General features: G+C 34.3%; 1 protein-coding gene across 1 annotated transcript in view; it reads left to right on the forward strand.

Moving 5' to 3' along the window:
- LOC150106720 (uncharacterized) overlaps positions 1–21,773 on the forward strand; it is a 129,685-nt gene that overhangs the window by 27,915 nt on the left and 79,997 nt on the right. Inside the window, exon 2 of the mRNA XM_090393460.1 lies at positions 14,481–14,582. Within this exon, the coding sequence (XP_090249586.1) occupies positions 14,481–14,582 (102 nt within the window). The remainder of the gene's footprint in view (positions 1–14,480; positions 14,583–21,773) is intronic.

The following is a 21,773-nucleotide window of genomic DNA, read 5'->3' on the forward strand; positions in this document are numbered from 1 at the left end:
AGAGGCATAAACTCTTACAGTCTTCATACATAAACAGCTTATTTTACTATTACTATATGTTATATATGAAGAGTTCAGTATGAACTCTTTTTATCGCTATCATAGGTTGCCACAATCGCGACCTAGTAGGGCAAATAAAATCACAGAGCCAGTCCGCCGAGTACTGAAGCACTTGACTGGAAAACATCGCCTGTCCTTCGTTGAAACACTTGCTACCCGAGTTCCGAAATGCTTCTTCAGGTAACACCAGCACCACAATTGTTCGTCGGGAGCTGAAGAGAATGGGTTTCCATACTGCGCAGCCGAACACCGGTCTAACATCAAGGGCAACGGCAAGTGTCAATCGAAGTGGCGTAAAGCTCGCCGCCATTGGACTTTAGAGCAGTGGAAATCCTTTTCTGGAATAATGAATTGTTCTTCACCATCTGTCAGTCCGATGGAGAAGTCTAGGTTTTGGTTGACCGATTGACCTAGTAAGGCAAATAACATCACAAGGCCATGAACGTCACTTGCCTGAATGTGCTCTGACAATTGTGAAGTTTGATGTAGGAGATGTCGTGGTCTGGGGCTGTTTTTCACCTTTTGGGTTAGGTCCCCTAATTCCAGTGACGGGCGAATCTTAACACGACCCGTCTATTGATTTTCTAGACAATTTTGTGATTCCAACCAGCCAACTTTATGGCAACAGTTCGGTGAAGGTTCTTTCGTGGTTAACGACAGTTTCCCCGTCCACAAAGCGAGGTCTATTCCGAAATGGTTTAATGAAATGGTGTTGAAGAACTTATTACTGTTGGGTTTATTAATGGCCAGCACAATCCCTGATCTCCATCCTACAAAACACTGCGGGATGAACTGGAACGCTGACTGCTAGCCAAGCCGAATCTCCCTATATCAGTGACCGAACTCATTAATTCTTTTTTGTAATAATGGAAGGGAATTACCAAAGCAACATACTAACATCTAGTGGAAAGCCTTCCGATAAAATTGAAGGCTGTTATAGCAGCAAAGAAGAGGCCAACATCATATTAATACCTTCCAGATTAGAGTGAAAGTTGGGATGAGCAGGTGTACAGTAATGTTTCATCAGATAATATATAATGTAAGATAATAAAAATAACAATAAACCTAACTGAACATTAAACAGACTTTGGTTAAAACCCATCTCCATGGGTGTGATATAAATGAAATAAATAAATAATAATAATAAGAAAATAAATAAATACAATGTATAATCTTTGTGAGAATGCCTGAAATCTGAACTTACTTTAAAAATGGTTAATTTTTATTTTTGCATACAACCAGAAAATGCTAACTTTAAAGGAATTTTTCTTACAAAAGAAAATAATATCATACATAATCTAAAGGACATGGTAAACATCGTGCATCTGTTAAACTTCGATGTTGAAAATATTCGCCTAAATTTGGTTGATTAATATCCACCTAAGGCGGAGATTATTACACACAGACATCCCAACAGCCAAATAATATCCAGGAACGTTGGTGCGCAACACTCACCTCAACACTTTTTGAACGTTGAAGAAATCGACATTCAATAATATTAATGATAGGATTACAGAAAATAGTGTGGAGTCTTCAATGATTTAATAAATTTATATCTAACTGGGATTGTTAGAATGATAAAAAAATGATTCAAACTTGGATGGTTAAGATCAAGAAGAGACAGCTAAGTCGAGAGTGCACTATATTTAATAAAATGAGTGTTCTTCAGCATGTTTGTCTCTTCTGTGAGGGAAACACTGGAGCTTCTACAGTTGGAAAACTATGCAATCATATAAAACAGTCATTTGGGAAGCCCTTAAATGTTCTTCTTCACATTCTAGAAAGGATTCGAACAGACCTTTCAAGTCAAATATATTTTAAAATACGTACTTCATAATTAGTTGTTGGTTAAAATGTATTTCAATTAACATTAATTGATTAACTCACCTACGTCATTGCGTGGGTGTACTGGATTGAGTCCATTAATTATTGTTTAATTTTCAAAACATACTTTAAAAGCATTTGTAGGTATATTTAGGGGAGTTTATAAATTAACAAATAAGCGGACTGCAAGCTAACGTTAACTATTTAAAACTTTTATTTAAGCTCTTACACAAGCGTCTTAACATTCCTGCTGCCTCTTTCATAGGATAGGAATAACCTAGTAACTTTTAATGCTACTCAAAATACAGTCCTGTTATTTTTTCAAAATGAATCACATATTTTTCTATACCCTTAGTAACATACAAATCACCATACAGGATCAGATTTCTCTTCTTGGACTGATATTGTCCGTTAGATTTTCCTGACATAACGATATCCCACCTATTCTCTCCTGGGCCTCTAATGTATCAACTTTTTCCTCTCAAGACGCTGCTTGTCGGCCACTTTGCTACTACTTTGCACAAATGTCAAATCCGCTCAACCTTAGAATATCGTTCTCGTCTTTGGGACAGTCCAATCTAGAACGCCAAGAACCATTATTAAGAGTCTTTTCAAATGAAGGTGAGTTAACCGGTCTCATACGCATGTGGAAGAGTTTTTCCTCCCGGAAACTCAGGTTTTTCGTCCCACAAACAGGCAAGCTGTCTCCTTGAATACATGTATATCTATAGACATAAACTACTTACTCTACTACACCTATCTAAGGGTTAGGTGTAGTAGAGGAATCAAAAAGCTGGCTGCATTGAATTGACTAAAACTTCTAATCAGGGAACTCAACACGTCTCGAACTGACAAGCGTTCGAATGGAATGAATGGTTTTGAATTGTTTAGCAAAGACCTCCCTAAAACGTTTTGATATTGTCCAGAGGATGACTATTCGACTGAGAGATGATCTCTCTCTCCGACTCATTCTGTTCGTTCTCACAGCTAGTCATTGTCAGCTTTATATTCTCCTGCAGGCACTTCCGTGAGAGATACTGCACCATAATGAGACCCATCATTCCTTCACTAAGACTGTTAATACACCAGGGCAACTGCCTAACATCTCTTTACAGTCCACCTTAAGAATTATCAAACCTGATTTCCTTTCTACCCTCCTTCTGTCATTTCATGTGTTCTGTTCCTGGAATAGCCTTTTCTTTCAAAGAGTTCGAGAAAAATACTGTATAAACAAGTTCCATCTCCTCAATGCGTTTATTATTGGTTTAGTGAATAAGTATGGATTAAATCTCATAATATTTTCTTGGCACAGTTAGAAGAATGATGCACTTATTTGAAACAAAGATATGAATCAAAATTCTCAGAGATGCGTGGTAAAACATTTTCTAGGAATTTGAGCTACACTGCATTAAATGATCTTATAGGAAGATGTCAAGGCTATTTGGGAACACTAGGAACTCGCAGACAATACATTGACGTATACGTTTCTTAATGTCCTTTCTATTGCACTATAATTATTCTTGTGGAAATAACAACTGGAACAAAATAATATCTAACTTGCATAAATCATACTTAAAACAAGATTTTCAGAGTTTGCAATTCAGGAAACTCTAATGTACGAGTTCTGCTATTCCTTTATCCATCTGTAACAAAATTATGAAATTAAGGACTCCAAATTCCTCCAACACTATTCTTTAGTTGAATCGTGAAATAGTGAAGTCAGCAGGAGTTACTATTCTTTACCTCTTGTAAATAAAATTTCCAAAGTTTGATTTTTACAATTAAACATATCTTTAGGATTTTTTTTTTTTGTGCGGTGTTGTCGCTGAATGTATAAAGGGTCAAAACAGCAATTAAATACCATAATTCATTGTACTCAGGTATTTCATTTAATAATTTAATTTACTGATTAAAGTAAGAAATGTAAGAGAGAAATTAGTCAAAACACTAAATTAGCTGCACACAAGAAAGTTCAAACCAATTTTAACTTATGGTTCTGAGAGTTGGGTCAGAAGTAAAACACTTGACAAAAAGACTAGAGACCACAGATATGAGAGTCCTGAGAAAGATTAGGGGCATGAAAAGATGGCATGAATGGCAATATCATATTAAAAACGAGGATATTAGGAAAGAACTTGACATTGTTAGCATCCAGGGATGCGTTAGCAGAGCTAATCTCAGATGGTATGGTCACTTAAACAGAATAGGAGATGAAACATTAGCAAAACAAGTGTTCTCTGCCAAGTTGGCAGGAAAAAGACCCAGAGGAAGACCAAGACATAAGTGGATAGATACGGTAAATAGTGCCTTAAAAGATAGAAATATAGGATCTGATAATGTTGGGGTCTTGATAGGTAACAGAGTGATTTGGAAGAAAATTGTAGATAGAAAGTTAGTAATGATGCAAATTTTTCATGTAGTGCTATCATATCCTGTACATCCCTTGAGGGTATATATATCAGGAATTTGATGATAATGATGATGATGAAGTAAGAAAAGAGAATTCAGGTAATAAGGATCACTTAAAACAACACTGTCCTTTTTATTTTTGATATATTAATAGGAACTTTTATCTCAGTATAGAAATAACAGTTCTTCATGAGTTTGTGTGGGAGGTAATGTTTCAATTAATAGTTAATTGTGTTTATATTTTCTTTTAGGTACATTTAGCAGGCACTAATTATCAGAATTCGATCAAAGATTGTTGAGTGACATGAAAATACATACATAAGATATTTCTCATAGATACTTGGTGTACATTTTGAGCAATTTTACGTAGCAATGATACATAGCAATTTACTACATTCAAAAGTAATATCATGCTTTCTCTGCATTTGTTTCCTGTTACTCAATCCAGATGTAGCCTACCTTAAGTAACAATCGTCAGTACTAGGGCCCATTTTGCCAGTTTTGGTAAAGTAATTTGAAGGAATTTGTTTATTTGAAGCCTCAAAATTCAAAGGTAGCTAATGTCTAATAGAATGTAGGCTGTCTTTTCCATATCATAAAACTGTCTTATAATTCTTTATTAAATCTGCAAAGGCTAGTTCTTCTTTAGGTCGACCTTATTTCAGACACTAGTTTTATATGTATATCACCTTTCTAGGTTATTTCCATTTCTAGTAGGAGGATTCCATTATTATTGTAGTCCGTGTAGACAGAAAAAATATTGAATCATTTCATAAAAAAAAGCTTCCTCGTGATACTGGAAAGCATTCATAATTTCACGGGAAAGTAAAATTAATTGTTTAGTAGTTATAGTTACAAATTCGAAGGAATACGTTAAAGCCGTAACTATTGCAGTTAGGCCTACTAGCTATAGTATGAGTCATAAAAGATGAAACCTTCATTATTATTTATTCGTTCAGCTTAGCTAAATATACCTTGCTATTAAATTATTTTATTTTTGAAACATAGTTTATGTTTCGTCTTATTGTACTGACCATTTCAACATCACAGTCCTTTGTGATTAGTTCTCACTTATCATTTAGCACAAAAATTTAAGCAAGGTTAAGTTTATGTTATTTGTAATTCATAAAAGGGAAAAGGTTTTTTTCTGATCTCGTTTTATACTTTTTAATTTAACAACTAAGCCTTATCTTGTTAATCTATGAATGCAATGTTGTTGAAAACATTCAGTGTATCCAAACACTTCTATCCAGTTTAAGTATCTTCTACCATAACAGATGTCTGGAAACTAGAAAGTGCAGATTGTGGTTCATTAGGCTCTTTTCCAACAACTGATGCATCGTAAGTTCAAATGAAAACGTGTGGTTACCAACCCAGAATAGAAACAAAGATTGTGTGACTCCGGTCAGCAGTAGTATGAGAGGGAATTTGGGTGCGTTAGGGTATGTAGTGGCAAAGGATTTGGTTTCTTCTTCGATTTCAAGGAGACAGAATTTTGGACAGTCAGTTAGTAAAGTCTTGTACAGTTGAGACTGACTGCATATTATTCAAATATTTTGACTAATCATAAAATTTAGTGCTTCAGGTATATCAAAAAATCACATAAAAATAATCAACAGCTCGAATTCGAATTAAAGAAAAATAATTGGAATTGTTCTGTAAGCTGCAATGTTAATTTTGTTGTTATTTATTTAGTCTACTGGAAATGAGAAGCTAAAATTAAAAATAACGTCATCGGAAATTCTCCTGTCTTTTATTTTAATCTTTTGTCTTCATTTCGTGAAAATGTAGAAAATAGTAAATGATGCCATTTACCAATAGTCATATTTAAGAAAGTTACCAAAAGAACAACATCTGTGTCTGATTTTATTTTCTGGATTGCTATTATCCTCGTTCTTTTCGAACACAAAACATGTTTCAGTAAACGGATATTCCTTTGTTTATATCAATAAACGATTCTCGATCCCAAAATGAAAATGTATGATTTATTACCACTGATGTTTTATAATAAAGGCAATTAATGGATAAATGTGTAAAAGAAGAATCTCTACGTACTAAATAGTATTAACGGAAATTGAGATTGTTTGCGTTTCGACATTGCATAAATCTTTGTAGAAGTTGTGGTTGGAATGGTAACAGTTCGTGCGCACACTGTGCCCTCTTTCTCAAAAGACATCCGATCAATCCTGATACTCTGTGTTTTTTTAAGAACCTGAAATTTGAGAACTTTAGTTCGGTAAGACGTGACTAAAGTGGAAATATTTTTAAATGATTTAATGACAAATTCATGCTGAATAGTCTAACGATTACTATTTTTCTGATGCGTTAATTTTGACATTAATTTTCTTTGTTATCTTAATACATGAAGCGTATTCATTTATTGATACGCTGTATATAAATAAAATACTTACTATGATAATTATTTAAAAAAAAAAATATTTTAAAAAATGGAAGAAGGCCATGAAAATTCCATCCCCAATTTACATACACACTGACTGAAGTTATAAAGGCCATATATGCGTCCACTTTATATTCCTAAGCATATAAAAGCCACTATTTATACAGTATCATTCCCTTAAGAACGCAAACGTGGAACTCAAAGATAAGTACAACACTGTAATTTAAAAAAAAAATCACTTATAACGCTATAAATTATGACGACTTCAATACAATTAGTTGTATTTTATAATAATGATAGTATTTAAAACAAACAAATTCTAGAAAATAATATCATTTCATTATAAATTTAAATGTACGTTGAAAATAAAATTTTAATTCTTTCCAAAAATTAAAAAATCTCTTTAGATAAATAAATACTTACAATACACATTTTATGCGATATTTAAAACTAATATTTTTATTTTTTTTTTCTTAGCGAGAGATTGGAACAGATTCATTCTGCTCATTTCGATCGCATCCGAAATAAACTCGACCTTTACAATATTGTGGATTATAATCACGCTTTCTAAAAGTCAACTATGCTTCGTTATCTGCATCATAAGCTTACAGAATACGACTTAAAAACATAAACGAGTACATTCTTAGTTAATTATATAAATTACCTGGCACTTTGAAGACTACAGATCCATAGGGATTATCCGATTCTCTTCATGAACGTGAAATATACCACTTTATGTAAATCGCTGGATTATATATAGAACCAACGCTAAAGTAATTGATCATTATAATGATAATAAAAAAAGTTATGTGGCAAATATCTATTAATGGGCCACGTTATGTGTAATTAGTTGCTAAATAGTTATATAAGTAGCAATAAAATCTGAAATATGCTAATCGTTTAGCAATAAATGTGATCGTATAGCTCTATGATTCATTTAGTATTTAGAATCACCCAATATTAATCTAATTTAATTATAAAAAAAAAAGAAGTTTCTGAAGTCCTATTTCTTTTACTGCCTATGGATCATTTCACTAATTTTCATTTTCTTGATGGATTCAAAATATATAATTTTGATTATTCTAAAATAATGTCAAAAAAACAACAACTTCAAGTAAGGCAATCCCTTACAATCGTAACATGCGATATTGATGCTGTTTTAGTTTCTTCCTAGGATGTAGATTACAATGTCATTGCATAAGAAGGTTTTAAGTATCATTAACACTTATAAGAAATAATCTCTGGGCTCAGACATGCGAAAACTGCATGCAGAGGAATGATTCGAAGGAAACGTGAGCACGACAGTAATAGAAACTTTTAATTTCCGAATAAGTTGCAACATTTTTTTTTTTGAGAAAATTAGGATTCTTATTTTAAATGCATACTTCAAAATATGTCTCCAAAACTTTAAAATATCAGTTTGTATTATGAGATTAAAGATTTATTTTTTGAACTCCCATTTAGAGTATTTCGCTGAGAATGGTCATGAAATGAGTGAAGAGAAGGATAAAAGAGATGGTATGAATGCACAAGAAACTGCTCGGAACATAAGAAAAACCACCCCCGGTAATTTCAAGAGAAAAAAAAAAATCTTTTCTCAAAAAAAAAAAAAAAAATTATGGAAACCAAGTAAGCATTTTTGCATAAACGCTTTTTTTTTTCTCTTATTTTCAGTTCATTTTATTCAGCATTTTATAAAATAATAATTATTTATAAATTTGACTAAAAATAAATAAATAAATTTAAGTATAATTAAAGTAAATAAAGAAGCTGGGAATAAAGAAACCATATTTCCAAGTTTGTAAAAAATGTTTAGGTGATCAAAAAAAAAAAAAAATAAAATAAAATAAAATAAATAAATAAATAAATAAATAAATAAATAAATAAATAATAAATAAATAAATAAAATTATTTTTATATTAAATTATAGTCCGCGCGGTAGCCTAGTGGGTGTGCTCTTCGCAACCATATACCTGGGGAAGGAGTGTCTTAGGTTCGATTCCTGTATGTGACGTGAGGAGGAGCTGAAGGATCTTTCTCAGCCATGGCCAAGTTAGCCGGTCTTGGGTGTGGACAATAGGTTTTTTTCCCCAGTTTATCCTGGGGTTTTGCATCCCGCAAAGCAAGCAAACCGGCCTTGAGAACTCAACACTACAGACATGGGATACACCGGGGAGTAGGGCTGCCCACCTTATCCTGTGAGCGGTTTGAGGTCTGATGATTAATAAACCCTCGACACCGCAAGGTAAAAGAGGGTAAAAGGAAGATGAGATGAGATTAAATTATAGTAAAGTAGCAAGATATCAGCATAAAATATGGCTCCTTAATTTTTACAATAAATAATTACAAAATTAAATATGAAATATAAAATTAAATATAGGTTATATGTAAAGATTCGGGCGAAAGATATACATATAAACTAATTTTCATTACTTATGCAGCCATTTTTATTAAATTTATTTATTAATAAATTGTACTTCGAAATTAAAATATTGCAAGTATATTAAAACCACGCTACCGGCCAAGACGTCTATAGACGTTCACGTTATCATGGATGCGAAGTGCTTATTAAAATTATAATACCATTGTTACAACAATGAAATATATGATGGATACGAAGCGTATGCGGATGCGTATTTGATCCATAACGGCCGGTAAGGTGGTTAATCATTCAGATTTGTATAGTTAATATACTCGCGATTAATATTTGTATACACATATTTGTCAAGCTGTTCTGGACTAAAATTAAATTCAATTTCATAGCGTAAATAACTACTGACGAAGGAAATTCTATTAATGAATGAAATTAATAAATAAACTTGTAAATGTTATTTTTTTGTGTGTCTACAATGTTGATGTTTTGTCTGCTACATATTTGTTATGACGTATGGCGCAATTAGCTTTAAAATTGTATGGCACACGACTCACCTGTTGTGTTGGTTTAATGCTCATTACTAAATATAGCGATAAATTATGACTGTATAAATTATTAAGTTATAAGTCCTACCATTGCAATGCTAATTGTTGCTACCTGTGTTTACTTGAAACCCGCGCTTGAAAGTATAGAAAATATAATGTAGTGAATAACTGGAGGGATTGGTCAATTTTATAGAGGAAATTAAGTTTGTTTTAAAAATTAAGCGGAAGTCGATGTTAGGAGTTGAACAGCACGGTAGTATGAAACAAAACTAATCTACTCCATACAGTAATTTAACTATTAATTAGTTTTCATCGGTGAGTTTAAGAAAGCTTTTTAACTAATCAATCTTTCACTGTAATAAATTAAATGGCTACTTCATCTACAACTTGTATGCTCCTTCGACGAAAATTAGGATTAACGAAAGTGGATCTCCTGTAAAAATGGGAAGGGCGTTGTCCGAAGATGCTTACACTATGTAGGGTAAGCAGGCTTCTACAATTTCTTCCATATTGTAGTTCGAAATGTAAACAAAAGATATTAACACTTGGAGCTATAAAAACATAAGGGTAAGACTGTTTGAAATTTTGAAATTACCCTGTCTACGTTGCTAAGAGTCTCTGACTGTCAGTTGACGTAATTGTGAAAACACTTAAATTATTCCACTACAACGCATGCGCGCGGTGTGCAGAATTTTTGAAATGACGCGTATTATAGTTACATCAAGTAAGCTGTCTGAAACTTCAAGAGGCCAATCAATGGATTAATATTAGCTCGGGCATTGACTAATCCTAGCCTGTGCGTTAAACCCTCAGTATGTTAAAAACTTAGTAAACGACACGTTAATTGATAAACAAATTTATATAAACTTTTATGCAAACTTAGCAGGAAAATCAGTGATTGAGAGTATTCCTGTCAGGTATAGTTCGCCCACCGTTTCCAGGTCCCTGCTTCGCGTCTTTCCAAGAATAGTCGATTCATGCTGAAGGGGAGAAAAAAATGAAGGACGTCCGAATTGGTTGCCAACACGCGAAATCACGTGCTTTATAGGTAAAATTTTCCAACTGTTATACAAGCAACATAGTTAACTACAATAATCATAAAAGAGAAGTTAATTTTCCGACCGGTAATAATAAACAACTCATCCCACTATACGGACTGATTACCCTATTATCGGAATGGATTCTTCTTTTTCTGAGATGCGCAGAAGTGTCGAGGAACCTCAAATCGGTGGGCGAACTATAATACCATGCAAAGTAACCAAACGGAAACTAGAGTTGAGCTTGAGAGGGAAATTTGAGTTTTCCTGTCATCGTTTCATGAGACTGATTAACTTATTTTTGGTGGAAGAGTCCTCTGGAATGTTAATTTATTTTTCAACTAAAGAACACTTTCTTCCAATTGCACTGTATGCAGAAGTGGTGTTTACGTGCTCGCATGTGTGTGTTACTCGAATAAAGCCTGTTAACCAGTGGTGTCACTAGAGCTTTTGCCGCCCGGGGCGGTCCCTGAGTTTGTCGTCCTTCACAATACACACCAAAAATACTACAAAAAGTCAAAACGACGTATAGGGCAATAAATTAAAACACTACGTTTATTTTTGAAACACTTTAATTTCAACATTCTAAAATGTTATTTTTCTTGCTTTTCTGTTAGCAAAATCGGCGATGACATTGGTGAAGTCTATTTCATAGTAATGTAGGTAATTCTTAATCCATTTTATTTAGAAAAACTCCTCTCACAGTTAGCAACACTTACAGCAATTGTGAGGAAAATTCGCAGTAGTATTACAATATTTGGGAATGAGTTCTCGAGACTGTATTTTAGAATTAACTGCAAAAGTTTAAAAAAGTTCAAAGTGTCGCCCTGGGCGGATCGCTTCCCTCCGCCCCTCCCTAGCTACGCATCTGCTACTAACTGATAGCTATTTTGTAAAGATATTATAAAGACTCACAAACATACGTCAGTAACATTCATTACAAGTTATAAAATATGAATTGTACCTTATGATCAATGTTAAAACTTAATTTTAAAGAACATAATCCAACAAGCAACTTCCCATGGTTGCCACGGTCATAGTTACGGTTAAAATGACTAGAAAGACACTTTCCTCCTTAATTGGTGCTACAATGATCTATAAACTCACCTCCCCCCTCTTAAAATTGAATAATCTTACCTAGTAAGTCCTAGCAGAAGCTGACAGTAAGGTTTAGCACAGTCCAGACAGAAGTTGGAAAAATCATTCTATCTAAATAACATGAACGTTTTTGACAAAACACACTCCATGCACATATGAAGTACAGAATATCGCACGATAAGCAAACATGCAAAAACCATTGGATTTTTTTCCTCCACTGACAACTAGAAATCTATCCAAATCAAGAGACATGATTACCATCTTTCGATTGAAAATCGTAATCTATCTCAGTTTCGCGTTTCTTTTCGACAGATTTCACATGCGCCTCAAATGCAACGTTCTTGAATATAGAGTGCGGTAAAGCCTTGGGAAAGTAATCCATTATTAAGATGTTTACTTGAATCCATTATTAAGATGTTTACTTCAAGAAAGAGCAGAGATCGCGCAAAATTTTGTTTATCCGTTGCATTCATTCATGTTCAGAGAAACCAGAAATTTCATGAAATTGTCGTTTATCTAGTGGAAGACTGATGACTATGCTTGATCTAATCGATTCGTCTGCCCACAGAATTTCAACAGCAACGTGGTAAAATATGCAAAACACTGTTCTTTATTTTCTTTTAATCTGAATGCATCAAATCATTTCTTTTTAATGTCGCTTTTTGATATCAGATTCCTTTTTAATATTCAGTGAGGACAATAACAAAAAAAATCTAATATTTTACGGTTTTTTGTGACACAGTCAAGCAGTCTGTGTGGCGGCATAACGATGACTTTATAACTTAACCCAAAAACCTGATTTGGCGATTAGAGCGGCAAGAAATAAATTGGTCTAAAAATCAGCTGGTTCGCTTAACTGAGTTATATTTGAATAAAACAACGCTACATTTAATTCCAAATCAAATAACACTATGTAAACAGTTATATTCAAATATCAACGTTATCGTATCAGATGTTCTTCAAAGTAATATACATCAGTGTAATCTCTTTCTCTCTCTCTCTCTTGATATTAACTTTGGTGTTTTTAGATGAATAAAAAAATTCATCGCTCAGTATGAGGCCGACATTCAGTTTACTGGAGACTTGAAGTGGCTTGATAAAGTTATTTGGAGGAAGGACGGAAACTGGACTGTCCAACCTTACCTATCTAAAGTACTAAAATATACGATAGATCCACAACCTTCACAAAACACAGCTACCAAGGAACAGTGATTAGCATACGATAGATTAGTATACTAGCTCTCCGACAACAGGCTGTTGGTTCGAATTCCACTGTGTGTCTGGGCATGAATTCTTGTGAATGTTTTTAGATAGAGATAAGATGCATCATCCGGTGTGAGACCATCATAATGAAGGCCCTAAGTAGCTTGAAAAAAAGTTGTATATTTGATCTTTGGTTTCTACAGCAAGTTTTCTGGATTAAGTAAAATATTAGTTAAAAAAAGTACAAAAACAAATTTAAAGAAACCATAAAAAGCTTTTAGCATATCCATGGTCCTAATGTACTACTAGTTTGCAAGCTTTCATGGTTGAGAGTCAGAAAATAAAAATAAATCCATAATAAAATCGTTATTGTCATTTTATTGGCGGACCTTGCAGTGATTACAGAAACACGCAGTACATGTTTTTCGAAGATATGCCAGAAAGTATTTGCAATATATTTTATTTACTTATATATATATATATATATATATACAGTATATATATATATATATATATATATTTAAAAAAAAACTACTGCTACTACTGAATGAGCGCTCAGTCGTGAGCAAGGAACCTCATTGTTATTTAAGTAGGCTCTTGGACCTCATCAAATAAGTTGTCTCGGTGAATTGACATGGTGAAAATGAGGGCCAGTGATGCAGATAGATAAAAGGAGAGTGTGAGCAATGTTTCCATTTGTATGGGATGATGGTGTAATAAGAATCCGAAAAAGAGTAGATTATCACAGCAGTCCCTAAGAAACGGTCACTACTTTAGGTGGAAGAGGGTAAATCAATACACAAATCTAATTTACTCTTTGACAGTCTGTCTTGAAAGTGTCTGAGTTCAGTTACTTCCATGTAGGTTTTGGTTTAATCCTTCCCGTCTTATCTAACTCTTGATCCATCCATATTAGTAGTATAATTAGTCAGTAGAGTCATAGACACTGCAGGTGGGATATCTATAAAGATGGAATAAATTCTAGACGTTTCCCGTCTCGTCTATCTCGGTTAGAGAAGCATATAAATATGACCATGCAGCAGGCCGGAAGAAAATGAATTTGATGAGAGTATGATACAAGAATAATTTTAAAATAAAGTGGAAAAAAATTCCATTATTAGTACATATCTCTTGAGCGAAATGTGTGTATCGCGATTTATTATGTGAACGACAGCACAAACGACCAAATCAGGATTCGTCAGATATCATGATACTTTTCAATAAGGATATGTGGTGATCGTATAGAAAGTATAGAAAGATGCTCTGAACTGAAATGATATATGGTACATCTCGCAACATCATGATAGAGGAATTCAATTTACGATACTATACATTCATTATTTAGTAAAATATACAAAAAAATATAAGAATTCCTAAAAAAAAAAAAAAAAAAGCATTTAATACAAATTTGTTTCATAAAAGGGTGCAATCATTATGAAAATGCATCGCTTTAACATAATTGCAGTCGGATATATAGGAACATAACTCATAGAAATATTCACTAACAATTTAATTATATTTTCTTCCTTTAGGCAACTGGCTTCAATCCACTAATGTTTGCTGTGCGTGATAATCGAGTGTTTGTAGCAGAAAAATTCCTTGACCTAGGTATCAACGTGAATGCCAAAGCAAAGGTAACTTAACCTATCGTAACTTATAAATTTTATCAAATGCGGTTTATTATTGACTGGATAATAATACGTGTGATTCTTGTTGTTATTTTATATTGTTATTAATAACTATTATTCTTTATATTATTATTATTATTATTTATGTTGAAGTAACGATTCTTTTTTGTCCAAATCTGATTTAATATAAATAACATAAATTAATTACTTTGTTCATTATAATTAATGAATTATTTTAATATATATGAAATATATTTAGTGATAGCGATATGTTAAAGAAAAGAGCAATTCACCTGTCGACTATAAATGAAGACTTCAAAAACAGTATACTTTAAAATAGTTAAAATATTACTTAACAGAACAAAATTACTCTTGACATGCTTCACAAGATTAACGTTGCAAGTTCTAAGGGTGAATGAAACCAGAGGCTTTTTATACTCCCGCTATCTGATAGGGATACAGTGAGGAAAACGTTTATGAGCTATATGCTCGCCCTGGGATGGCATGGAGCTTACATATCTATATTAGTAATTAACATGGCTTTTGTTCTTTTATGTTTGTAGAAATCAGTCTCGTTGTAATTTACAGCTTGCTGCACCAGTTCGTTGGGGGTGTGTAGATGTTTTTAAGAAGTACTTTGCTGCTAGGGATTGGAGAAAAGAAAACATATAAGGGATATTTAAATCCCGATGAAGTTGGATATCTCTGAAAAGCCATGGCGCATTTAGAATCATACGTAGGTATTTGTTTTGCACTCGTTGCAATTTGAGAATATTAGTATTGGCGGTATGACTCCAGGCTGGAGAGGCATATGTGATTATGAGGCGAATCACCAACAGTAGAAAAGCAATTTGATCCTGGTGTTTTGTTTACTGTTCCTACTAATTAGTGGGTAGAGCTGGGCAATGGCTTTAGATGCCTTTGCACATAAGGCCTTGATGTGGTGATTGAAGTTAGTCTTCTGTCCAGTAGTACACCAAGGTATTTGGCTTCTGTTTTCTAGGGAATGTTGGCATTAATTAAACAGGAAGATATCCCCATTTGGAGATGCCGTTCTTCTGGTGAAGAGCATAGCTATGCTCTTCTGTGGGTTTACTTGTAATCTCCATTTGAAGAATCATTGCTCCAGTATTAGTAGATTTTTTTGAAGTTTTTCGGTGACAAGGTGTGGCTGAAGACATCTGACTAATATCGCTGTATTATCATCTGCGTAAAATGCTATGATGGACGAAACTGGGTTGTGCGGATTGTCTGCCATATATTTCGAGAACAGAATTGGGGCCAATACGGATCCTTGTGGAACTCCTGCCAGGATACGAGGCTGGGTGGATATCGTCCCATGTTACGATTGTACGAGGTAAAATTTAATCAACTGCGCCATTTCTAGTGGTATGTGAGCAGCGATTAGTTTGTACAGTAATCTTTGGTGCCAGATTTGGTCAAACGCTTTGGCTATATCTAGAAATATAGCTCCAGTGTGTTGATGCGATTTGTAGCCTGTAATGATATACTCTGTCAGTCTGTGAATTTGTTGGGTGGTGCTGTGAAATTGGCGAAATCCAAATTGTTCTTTTGAAGAATGTTTAACTTGTTTACTGTGGCTTGTAGTCTGGAGAGGATGACTTTTTCTGCAATTTTTTCCTAAATTTGAGATCAGCTGATAGGACTGTAATTTTAAGGTAGATGTGGATCTTTTCAAGGTTTATGAATTGGAATTATGTATGCTATTTTCCAGGAGGAAGAGAAATATTGTAATGTTATGATTGTATTGATTATATTGGTGAAATGCACAATGCTCTGCGGGAGAGCAGTTTTATGACTTTTTGTTTTGATGCAGTCAGGGCCAGGAGCTTTTTTGTTCTTTAAGTTCTTGATGATGTCATATATTTTCCCCGGTGAAGCAGGCGTGGTTTGCTGGTACAGGTACCAGAGGGTTTTAATGAGTGTCTGACATGGTGATGAATTTTATATGTGGTTGAAGTCTAGGTTTTCATATGCTGGTCTGCATTGCTTTTCTAGGTTCCTAGCTATGGCTTCAGGTTTTTCAGTGTCCGTATGTGCAGGGTCCAGATCTGAAAAGGGAAGAAGTGATTTACTCCTTCCTCTGAAACTCCCCTCAACAGACTCCAGAATGATCAGTAGGTGAGAATAGAAGTCAACTTATTCTCCCACAGTTTTTCCTCTGTGTAATTTAAGAGCTTCTCCGACTGACTGATTTAGTTTGTTAAAGATTTTCTTGTCTTGTGGAGCACGCGTGTTGTGATATCTTTTCCTTGCTTTGTTTTTTTTCTGATTAAATTCATAATGTCTTCGGATACACCTCGGAGCACCACTTTAAATTTTTTTTCCCGAATTGCGGGAAAAGGTGTGGTATTGGACACCTTTATTATCCATTTCATTTGTGAGTCTTCGGTAGTCCATCACGGTGGCAGCCTGGAACATGATGCCATCGTCTTCGTTTTTTGCTGCTGTGTACAATCTGTAAATTTTACATAGTAGTTCTTAAGGGTGTCCATATGAGCTTTTCTCTTAAAGTAATCGGTGGTACCCTTTCTTTAGGGGAGGCAGAGGAGTCAGAAATGGGACCATCTTCATCCATTCGATCATCTTTGGATGGCTCAGTAGCTATAGTTTTGCGCTTCTTGCGCACATGAATCTCACCGCCGTCTGGGGGAGTGGAGACCACCAAATCCAGCTTCTCTTCCACCAGAGCAGTAACTTCACTCTTCTCGTCATCTCTTGACACGGAGTATAAGTTTAAATAACCCGGCCATTCTAGTTCAAACTATTTAGTAGCTTCTTGAGCAGGTTTAGAGCAAACTCTCTATCCAGTGACTCTACCATGGCATCAGTGTCAACCTCATTCATGCTCAGTGATAGGAAGGAACAAGATACAATTTAAAGTAGAGGGTCCTAAAACCCACGTGTGTTATTCAGTAGATCAAATCGATGATCTACCCTTCAAAGAGAGAGATCCCGCAGTTCCGAAGGTCTGCCAGCAAGAGCAAGCGTTAGAAGAAACGCGCACAGTAACGGTGGAAGAGTCGTGATTTTCGCTAGGCCTCAGCTGAACCTTTCTACATCCCCAGAAACCAAACATCCACCACTGCTCCTCGTATCGGGTAGGGCCTATACAGCCATTGACCTCATGCACATTTCCTGCAGAGGGGGGGGGGGAGAATGCAGAAATGCAAGCTGGATGACGCCCGTGCAATGTGAAAACACGAAACGCGGACGAGAATACGTCCATTCTCGTCCGTCTCTAATGATGACCCACAACTCTCAATCTCAATCAGTCAGAATCACTAATAAAAAAAAAAAAAAAAAAAAAAAAAAAAGCTTCACAAGAGAAATGAATTTTCATTCAAATATTTCAAGTATACAATTATGGAAATGGTCTTCTCTAAAACACTTTCTTCAGTAGTTCATATATATGTTGTTTTCATATACAAGTACTGTATATGCATTCCCCATTAATGGTTTTAAGTCTTGCGTGAAGATTTGCTTTATGCCGCTAAGTTTTTTGATGCTATTTAAATCCAACTTGCAATTCGTGCTTTCTTAGTGGTTTTTCGGGCATTGCCTTATTATTATTATTTCGTTTAATGCTTGTACTTAGCAGTGCAAAAAAGAAAAGTTATATGCTTTGAAATTGCTCAATCGATTAAATTCGCCGTACTCTAGCATATACATTACCTTTGGCCGTAAATAAATAGTAATTTAGTAAAATCTGATTAATATTCAGTAGCAAGGAATTAAAGTATCGAAATAGTAATTAAGATGAAAAGAATGAAAAGCAGAGAAACAATAATGAGTAGTGGAATAAGCAAATGTGCACTTTGTTTCAGTTGAACTATTGGAACTACAACTCTAAAGTAAAACAGACTTATCTAGTGGCAAAGGCCACGTAGATGGCAGCACAAGTATACAAGGATATATAAATAATTCTCGATATAGAATCAGATATTTATAATAAAGATGGCTTACAAAAAACACTCAAATATATTCTTAAGAGATACAGAAGGCCGTCAAATGAGATCTTCGAAGGCAGATCGATATCTGAGACAATATTTTATAACGAAAGGAGACAACTCAAAGCAGTTACAAGTTACTTTAAGCCACGGCCCTCCAAGCACGATTCTCCTAATTGTGTACACCTCTCTCAGTGATCCACTCATCGTTTACTGCATCTCTGGTTGGAATTGGTGTTTTGTCGGGTCAATCATATTCTTTTCAGGATGATGTGCTAGCTAAGGATTCCTAACACTCCGAAATGTATGTTAATGCAAATGTTTGTTGTGCAGAAACCAACCGAATACTGAAGGACTATTTGTTAGGTCATTTCTGACTAAATGAATCTCAAAAAAGACTGAAGAATAATTCCCTAAACATTGTTATTCAAAATATAGGGATGAATTTGCGATCCATCAAATCCTTTTCGTCAAGGAAAATTATTGGCATTGCTGTGATACTTGAACGTACTTACCTCGCTTTGTTTGTTCCAGGTAAAGACGACTGCGTCTTTTATTGCAATTACAACCGTTTGTCTGTAGCCATCTTACAAAGTTTGCAGTAGAGTTTGATGTATACTTGTCGATAGAAGGAAAAATATGTTTTTTACTTCAGATCAGTTCACTCGTGAATACGTAAAGCTGCTACCGTTTCTCTAAGGCTGATGGAGTTAGGGGATCGTTGAATATCCTAAATATTCGATATTGGATACTCTTAAAATAGTGTCGCCTCCCTCGGGATATTTTTACCATCCTTCGTATGTTTGTATCTATGTGAAAGTAGGTTGAAAGCCCAAAAAGCTTTCTACGTAATCGAAGAAGAATGCAATGATATCCAGTAACGAAACCCATGAAATAATTTATAAATGAATCACAGAAAAAGTAGTGAATCGAAATACAATGGGATACAAAATGGCACTAGAGGAAGCGCCAACTATAGAAAGTCTCCTCATAATGTGCGATATCATAGACTGTATACCTCTTCATACAGGCTTTAACCACTGCAGTGAATCTGTGCAGTCCGAAGGAAAGAACAAGAGAAAGTACTCTTCGAGAGCTGTTATGCATTATACATTCGAAGATAAAGAGATTTAACACAATTCAAATGAAATTAAGAATTTGGAGCTACTATGAACAGTTTGCTTCAGATTCTCACACAAAAATTCATATTACCACATTCATAAGTAGTGCTAATTCACATTCATTACTAGAAGACATTTTGTACACAAATACATACTACTTTAAAAACATATATTTTGCACTTTTGATAAACTCGAAGTGTTATTATTCATTTCTTGGTTTCGTAATTTTTTTGTTCATTTGAATTTTATTTGTTTCGATTTTCTTGGACCATCTGAAGAATTTCGGTGAAATCCAGTAGTCAGGATTTGAAATTAGTTCACAAAATTAAAGTTTCTTTGGCATTAAATATTTAGTATACTACTATTCACAGATCGCGTTAACACTAAATGGTCTATTTATGTAGGAGTCTTTTATTATTGTGTTCCCTTTCATACGTGTGCGAAACAAGCAAATTACTTACTACGGGAAAATGAATCTCAATTAAATATTAAAATTAGCAAGTGCAATGAAAGTTGTCCATTACGTTTACTGAAGAAAATTAGACAATTATATATTTAAAAAAATATGAAATGACTGGAAGCCGAGAGATAAAAATAAAACACTGTTTTTATTCAGCACGACTTGTTTCGTCTTTAAGAAGACTTCTTCAGGTGCACAAAAAAAGGGAGAAACAACCAACCAAAAAAAAAAACTGTAAAGGAATAAAGTCTCAATAACAAAGCGTTTGCGTTAGCCTCATATGTAAATGTCATTCGAGTGAGGCTCTAATTTTTATGTAATGTGTAATTATCAGTAAATAACAACGATGTTCTTTATCATCTACTGTAAGTTTTGCAAGTTCTGTTTAAAGTGCAATATACTTTTCATTTATATTATTGTATTCATAAAATATCTGTTGCGCTGTGATATACTTTTTTTCCCGTAGCCATGAAACAAATTTTGTTTCATTCTTCTTCTTTGACAATGCCATTCTTAGACCATTATACATCTATTCGAGCAAGTTACTTTATAAATATAAACTGAACGCAATATATTTTGAATATAATGAATAAATATAATATAAATATAATGAATAAATTAACTATAAATGCTACATAAGTAACCAGCAAAGTGAAGACACCTCTCGAAAATAGTTCAAAAAATGTGTCACATGGTGAGCCGCTTGACGCATGTCATGACGTATCTCTCTCTCTCTCCTTCGTAAATACTTAACTAGTGTCAAGTATTTACGTTTCTACTTCTATAAGCAGTATAGCAAATTATCATCAAAGGCTTTCGACATCCTCTCTCTCTTAGAACTACTTAATGAAGCATTTTTTACATCATCGTGTTATTAACTAACTACAATTTTAAAACGTGAAATGCTTTCTGATTTGTATAACTACATCACGATTAGTTGGACATACTTTTTTTATTCATTTCCATAGTTTCTCAAGGAAACCTATTAACAGTGGCAAAAAGGCTTTGTTTCTTCTCTCACGCAAGCATTTTGGGTCAGTAGAGCTATATATTGGACTACTATTTGTTTCATGGCTACGGAATCAAGCAATGAATCGTTAATTCTAAAGCTGACAAGTCACTTTGCATTGCTGGTCTCCACCCAAGTCAAGGCTTCGCTGGAATCAGTTACGTGTGGGACATGGAAATTAGTAAGGGTAAAATAGCCACGCGATTTTTCGGTGGGCCATTGCTAACTCAGAACATTTATTCTGTTGCGGAAAACAAAAATGTATTTAAATAAATCGACTGTTAACACGAACCTGGGACTTACTGAAAATAGGAGTTGCTACAATTGAAAGAACAATAAACTGTATTGCCCTTTCCCAGCTGGAAGATTTCCAAAAGGAAAAACAAAAAAGCTTCTTTTATATTTAATTGTTAACACAAGACATTCACACGTATTTTAACACCTCTTTATTCCCCTTCCCCAATTATGAATTCTTCGAAGTATATCCAGTCATTCCATACTCGATGCCTTTTATAATTTTCATGGTTAGCTGAATAGACAGTAAGCTGTAAATCGAATCCCACTTTAGCATAGATGTGAGTAGGTATTTAGTTGGTGGTAAATAATTTTCATCGCTGATATGGCAATACAATCTTG

This window comes from Typopeltis vanoorti, chromosome 5 (assembly GCF_054136105.1).
Source record: "Typopeltis vanoorti isolate ZY-2024b chromosome 5, IOZ_Tvanoo_1.0, whole genome shotgun sequence".
NCBI classification, from domain to species: Eukaryota; Metazoa; Arthropoda; class Arachnida; order Uropygi; family Thelyphonidae; genus Typopeltis; species Typopeltis vanoorti.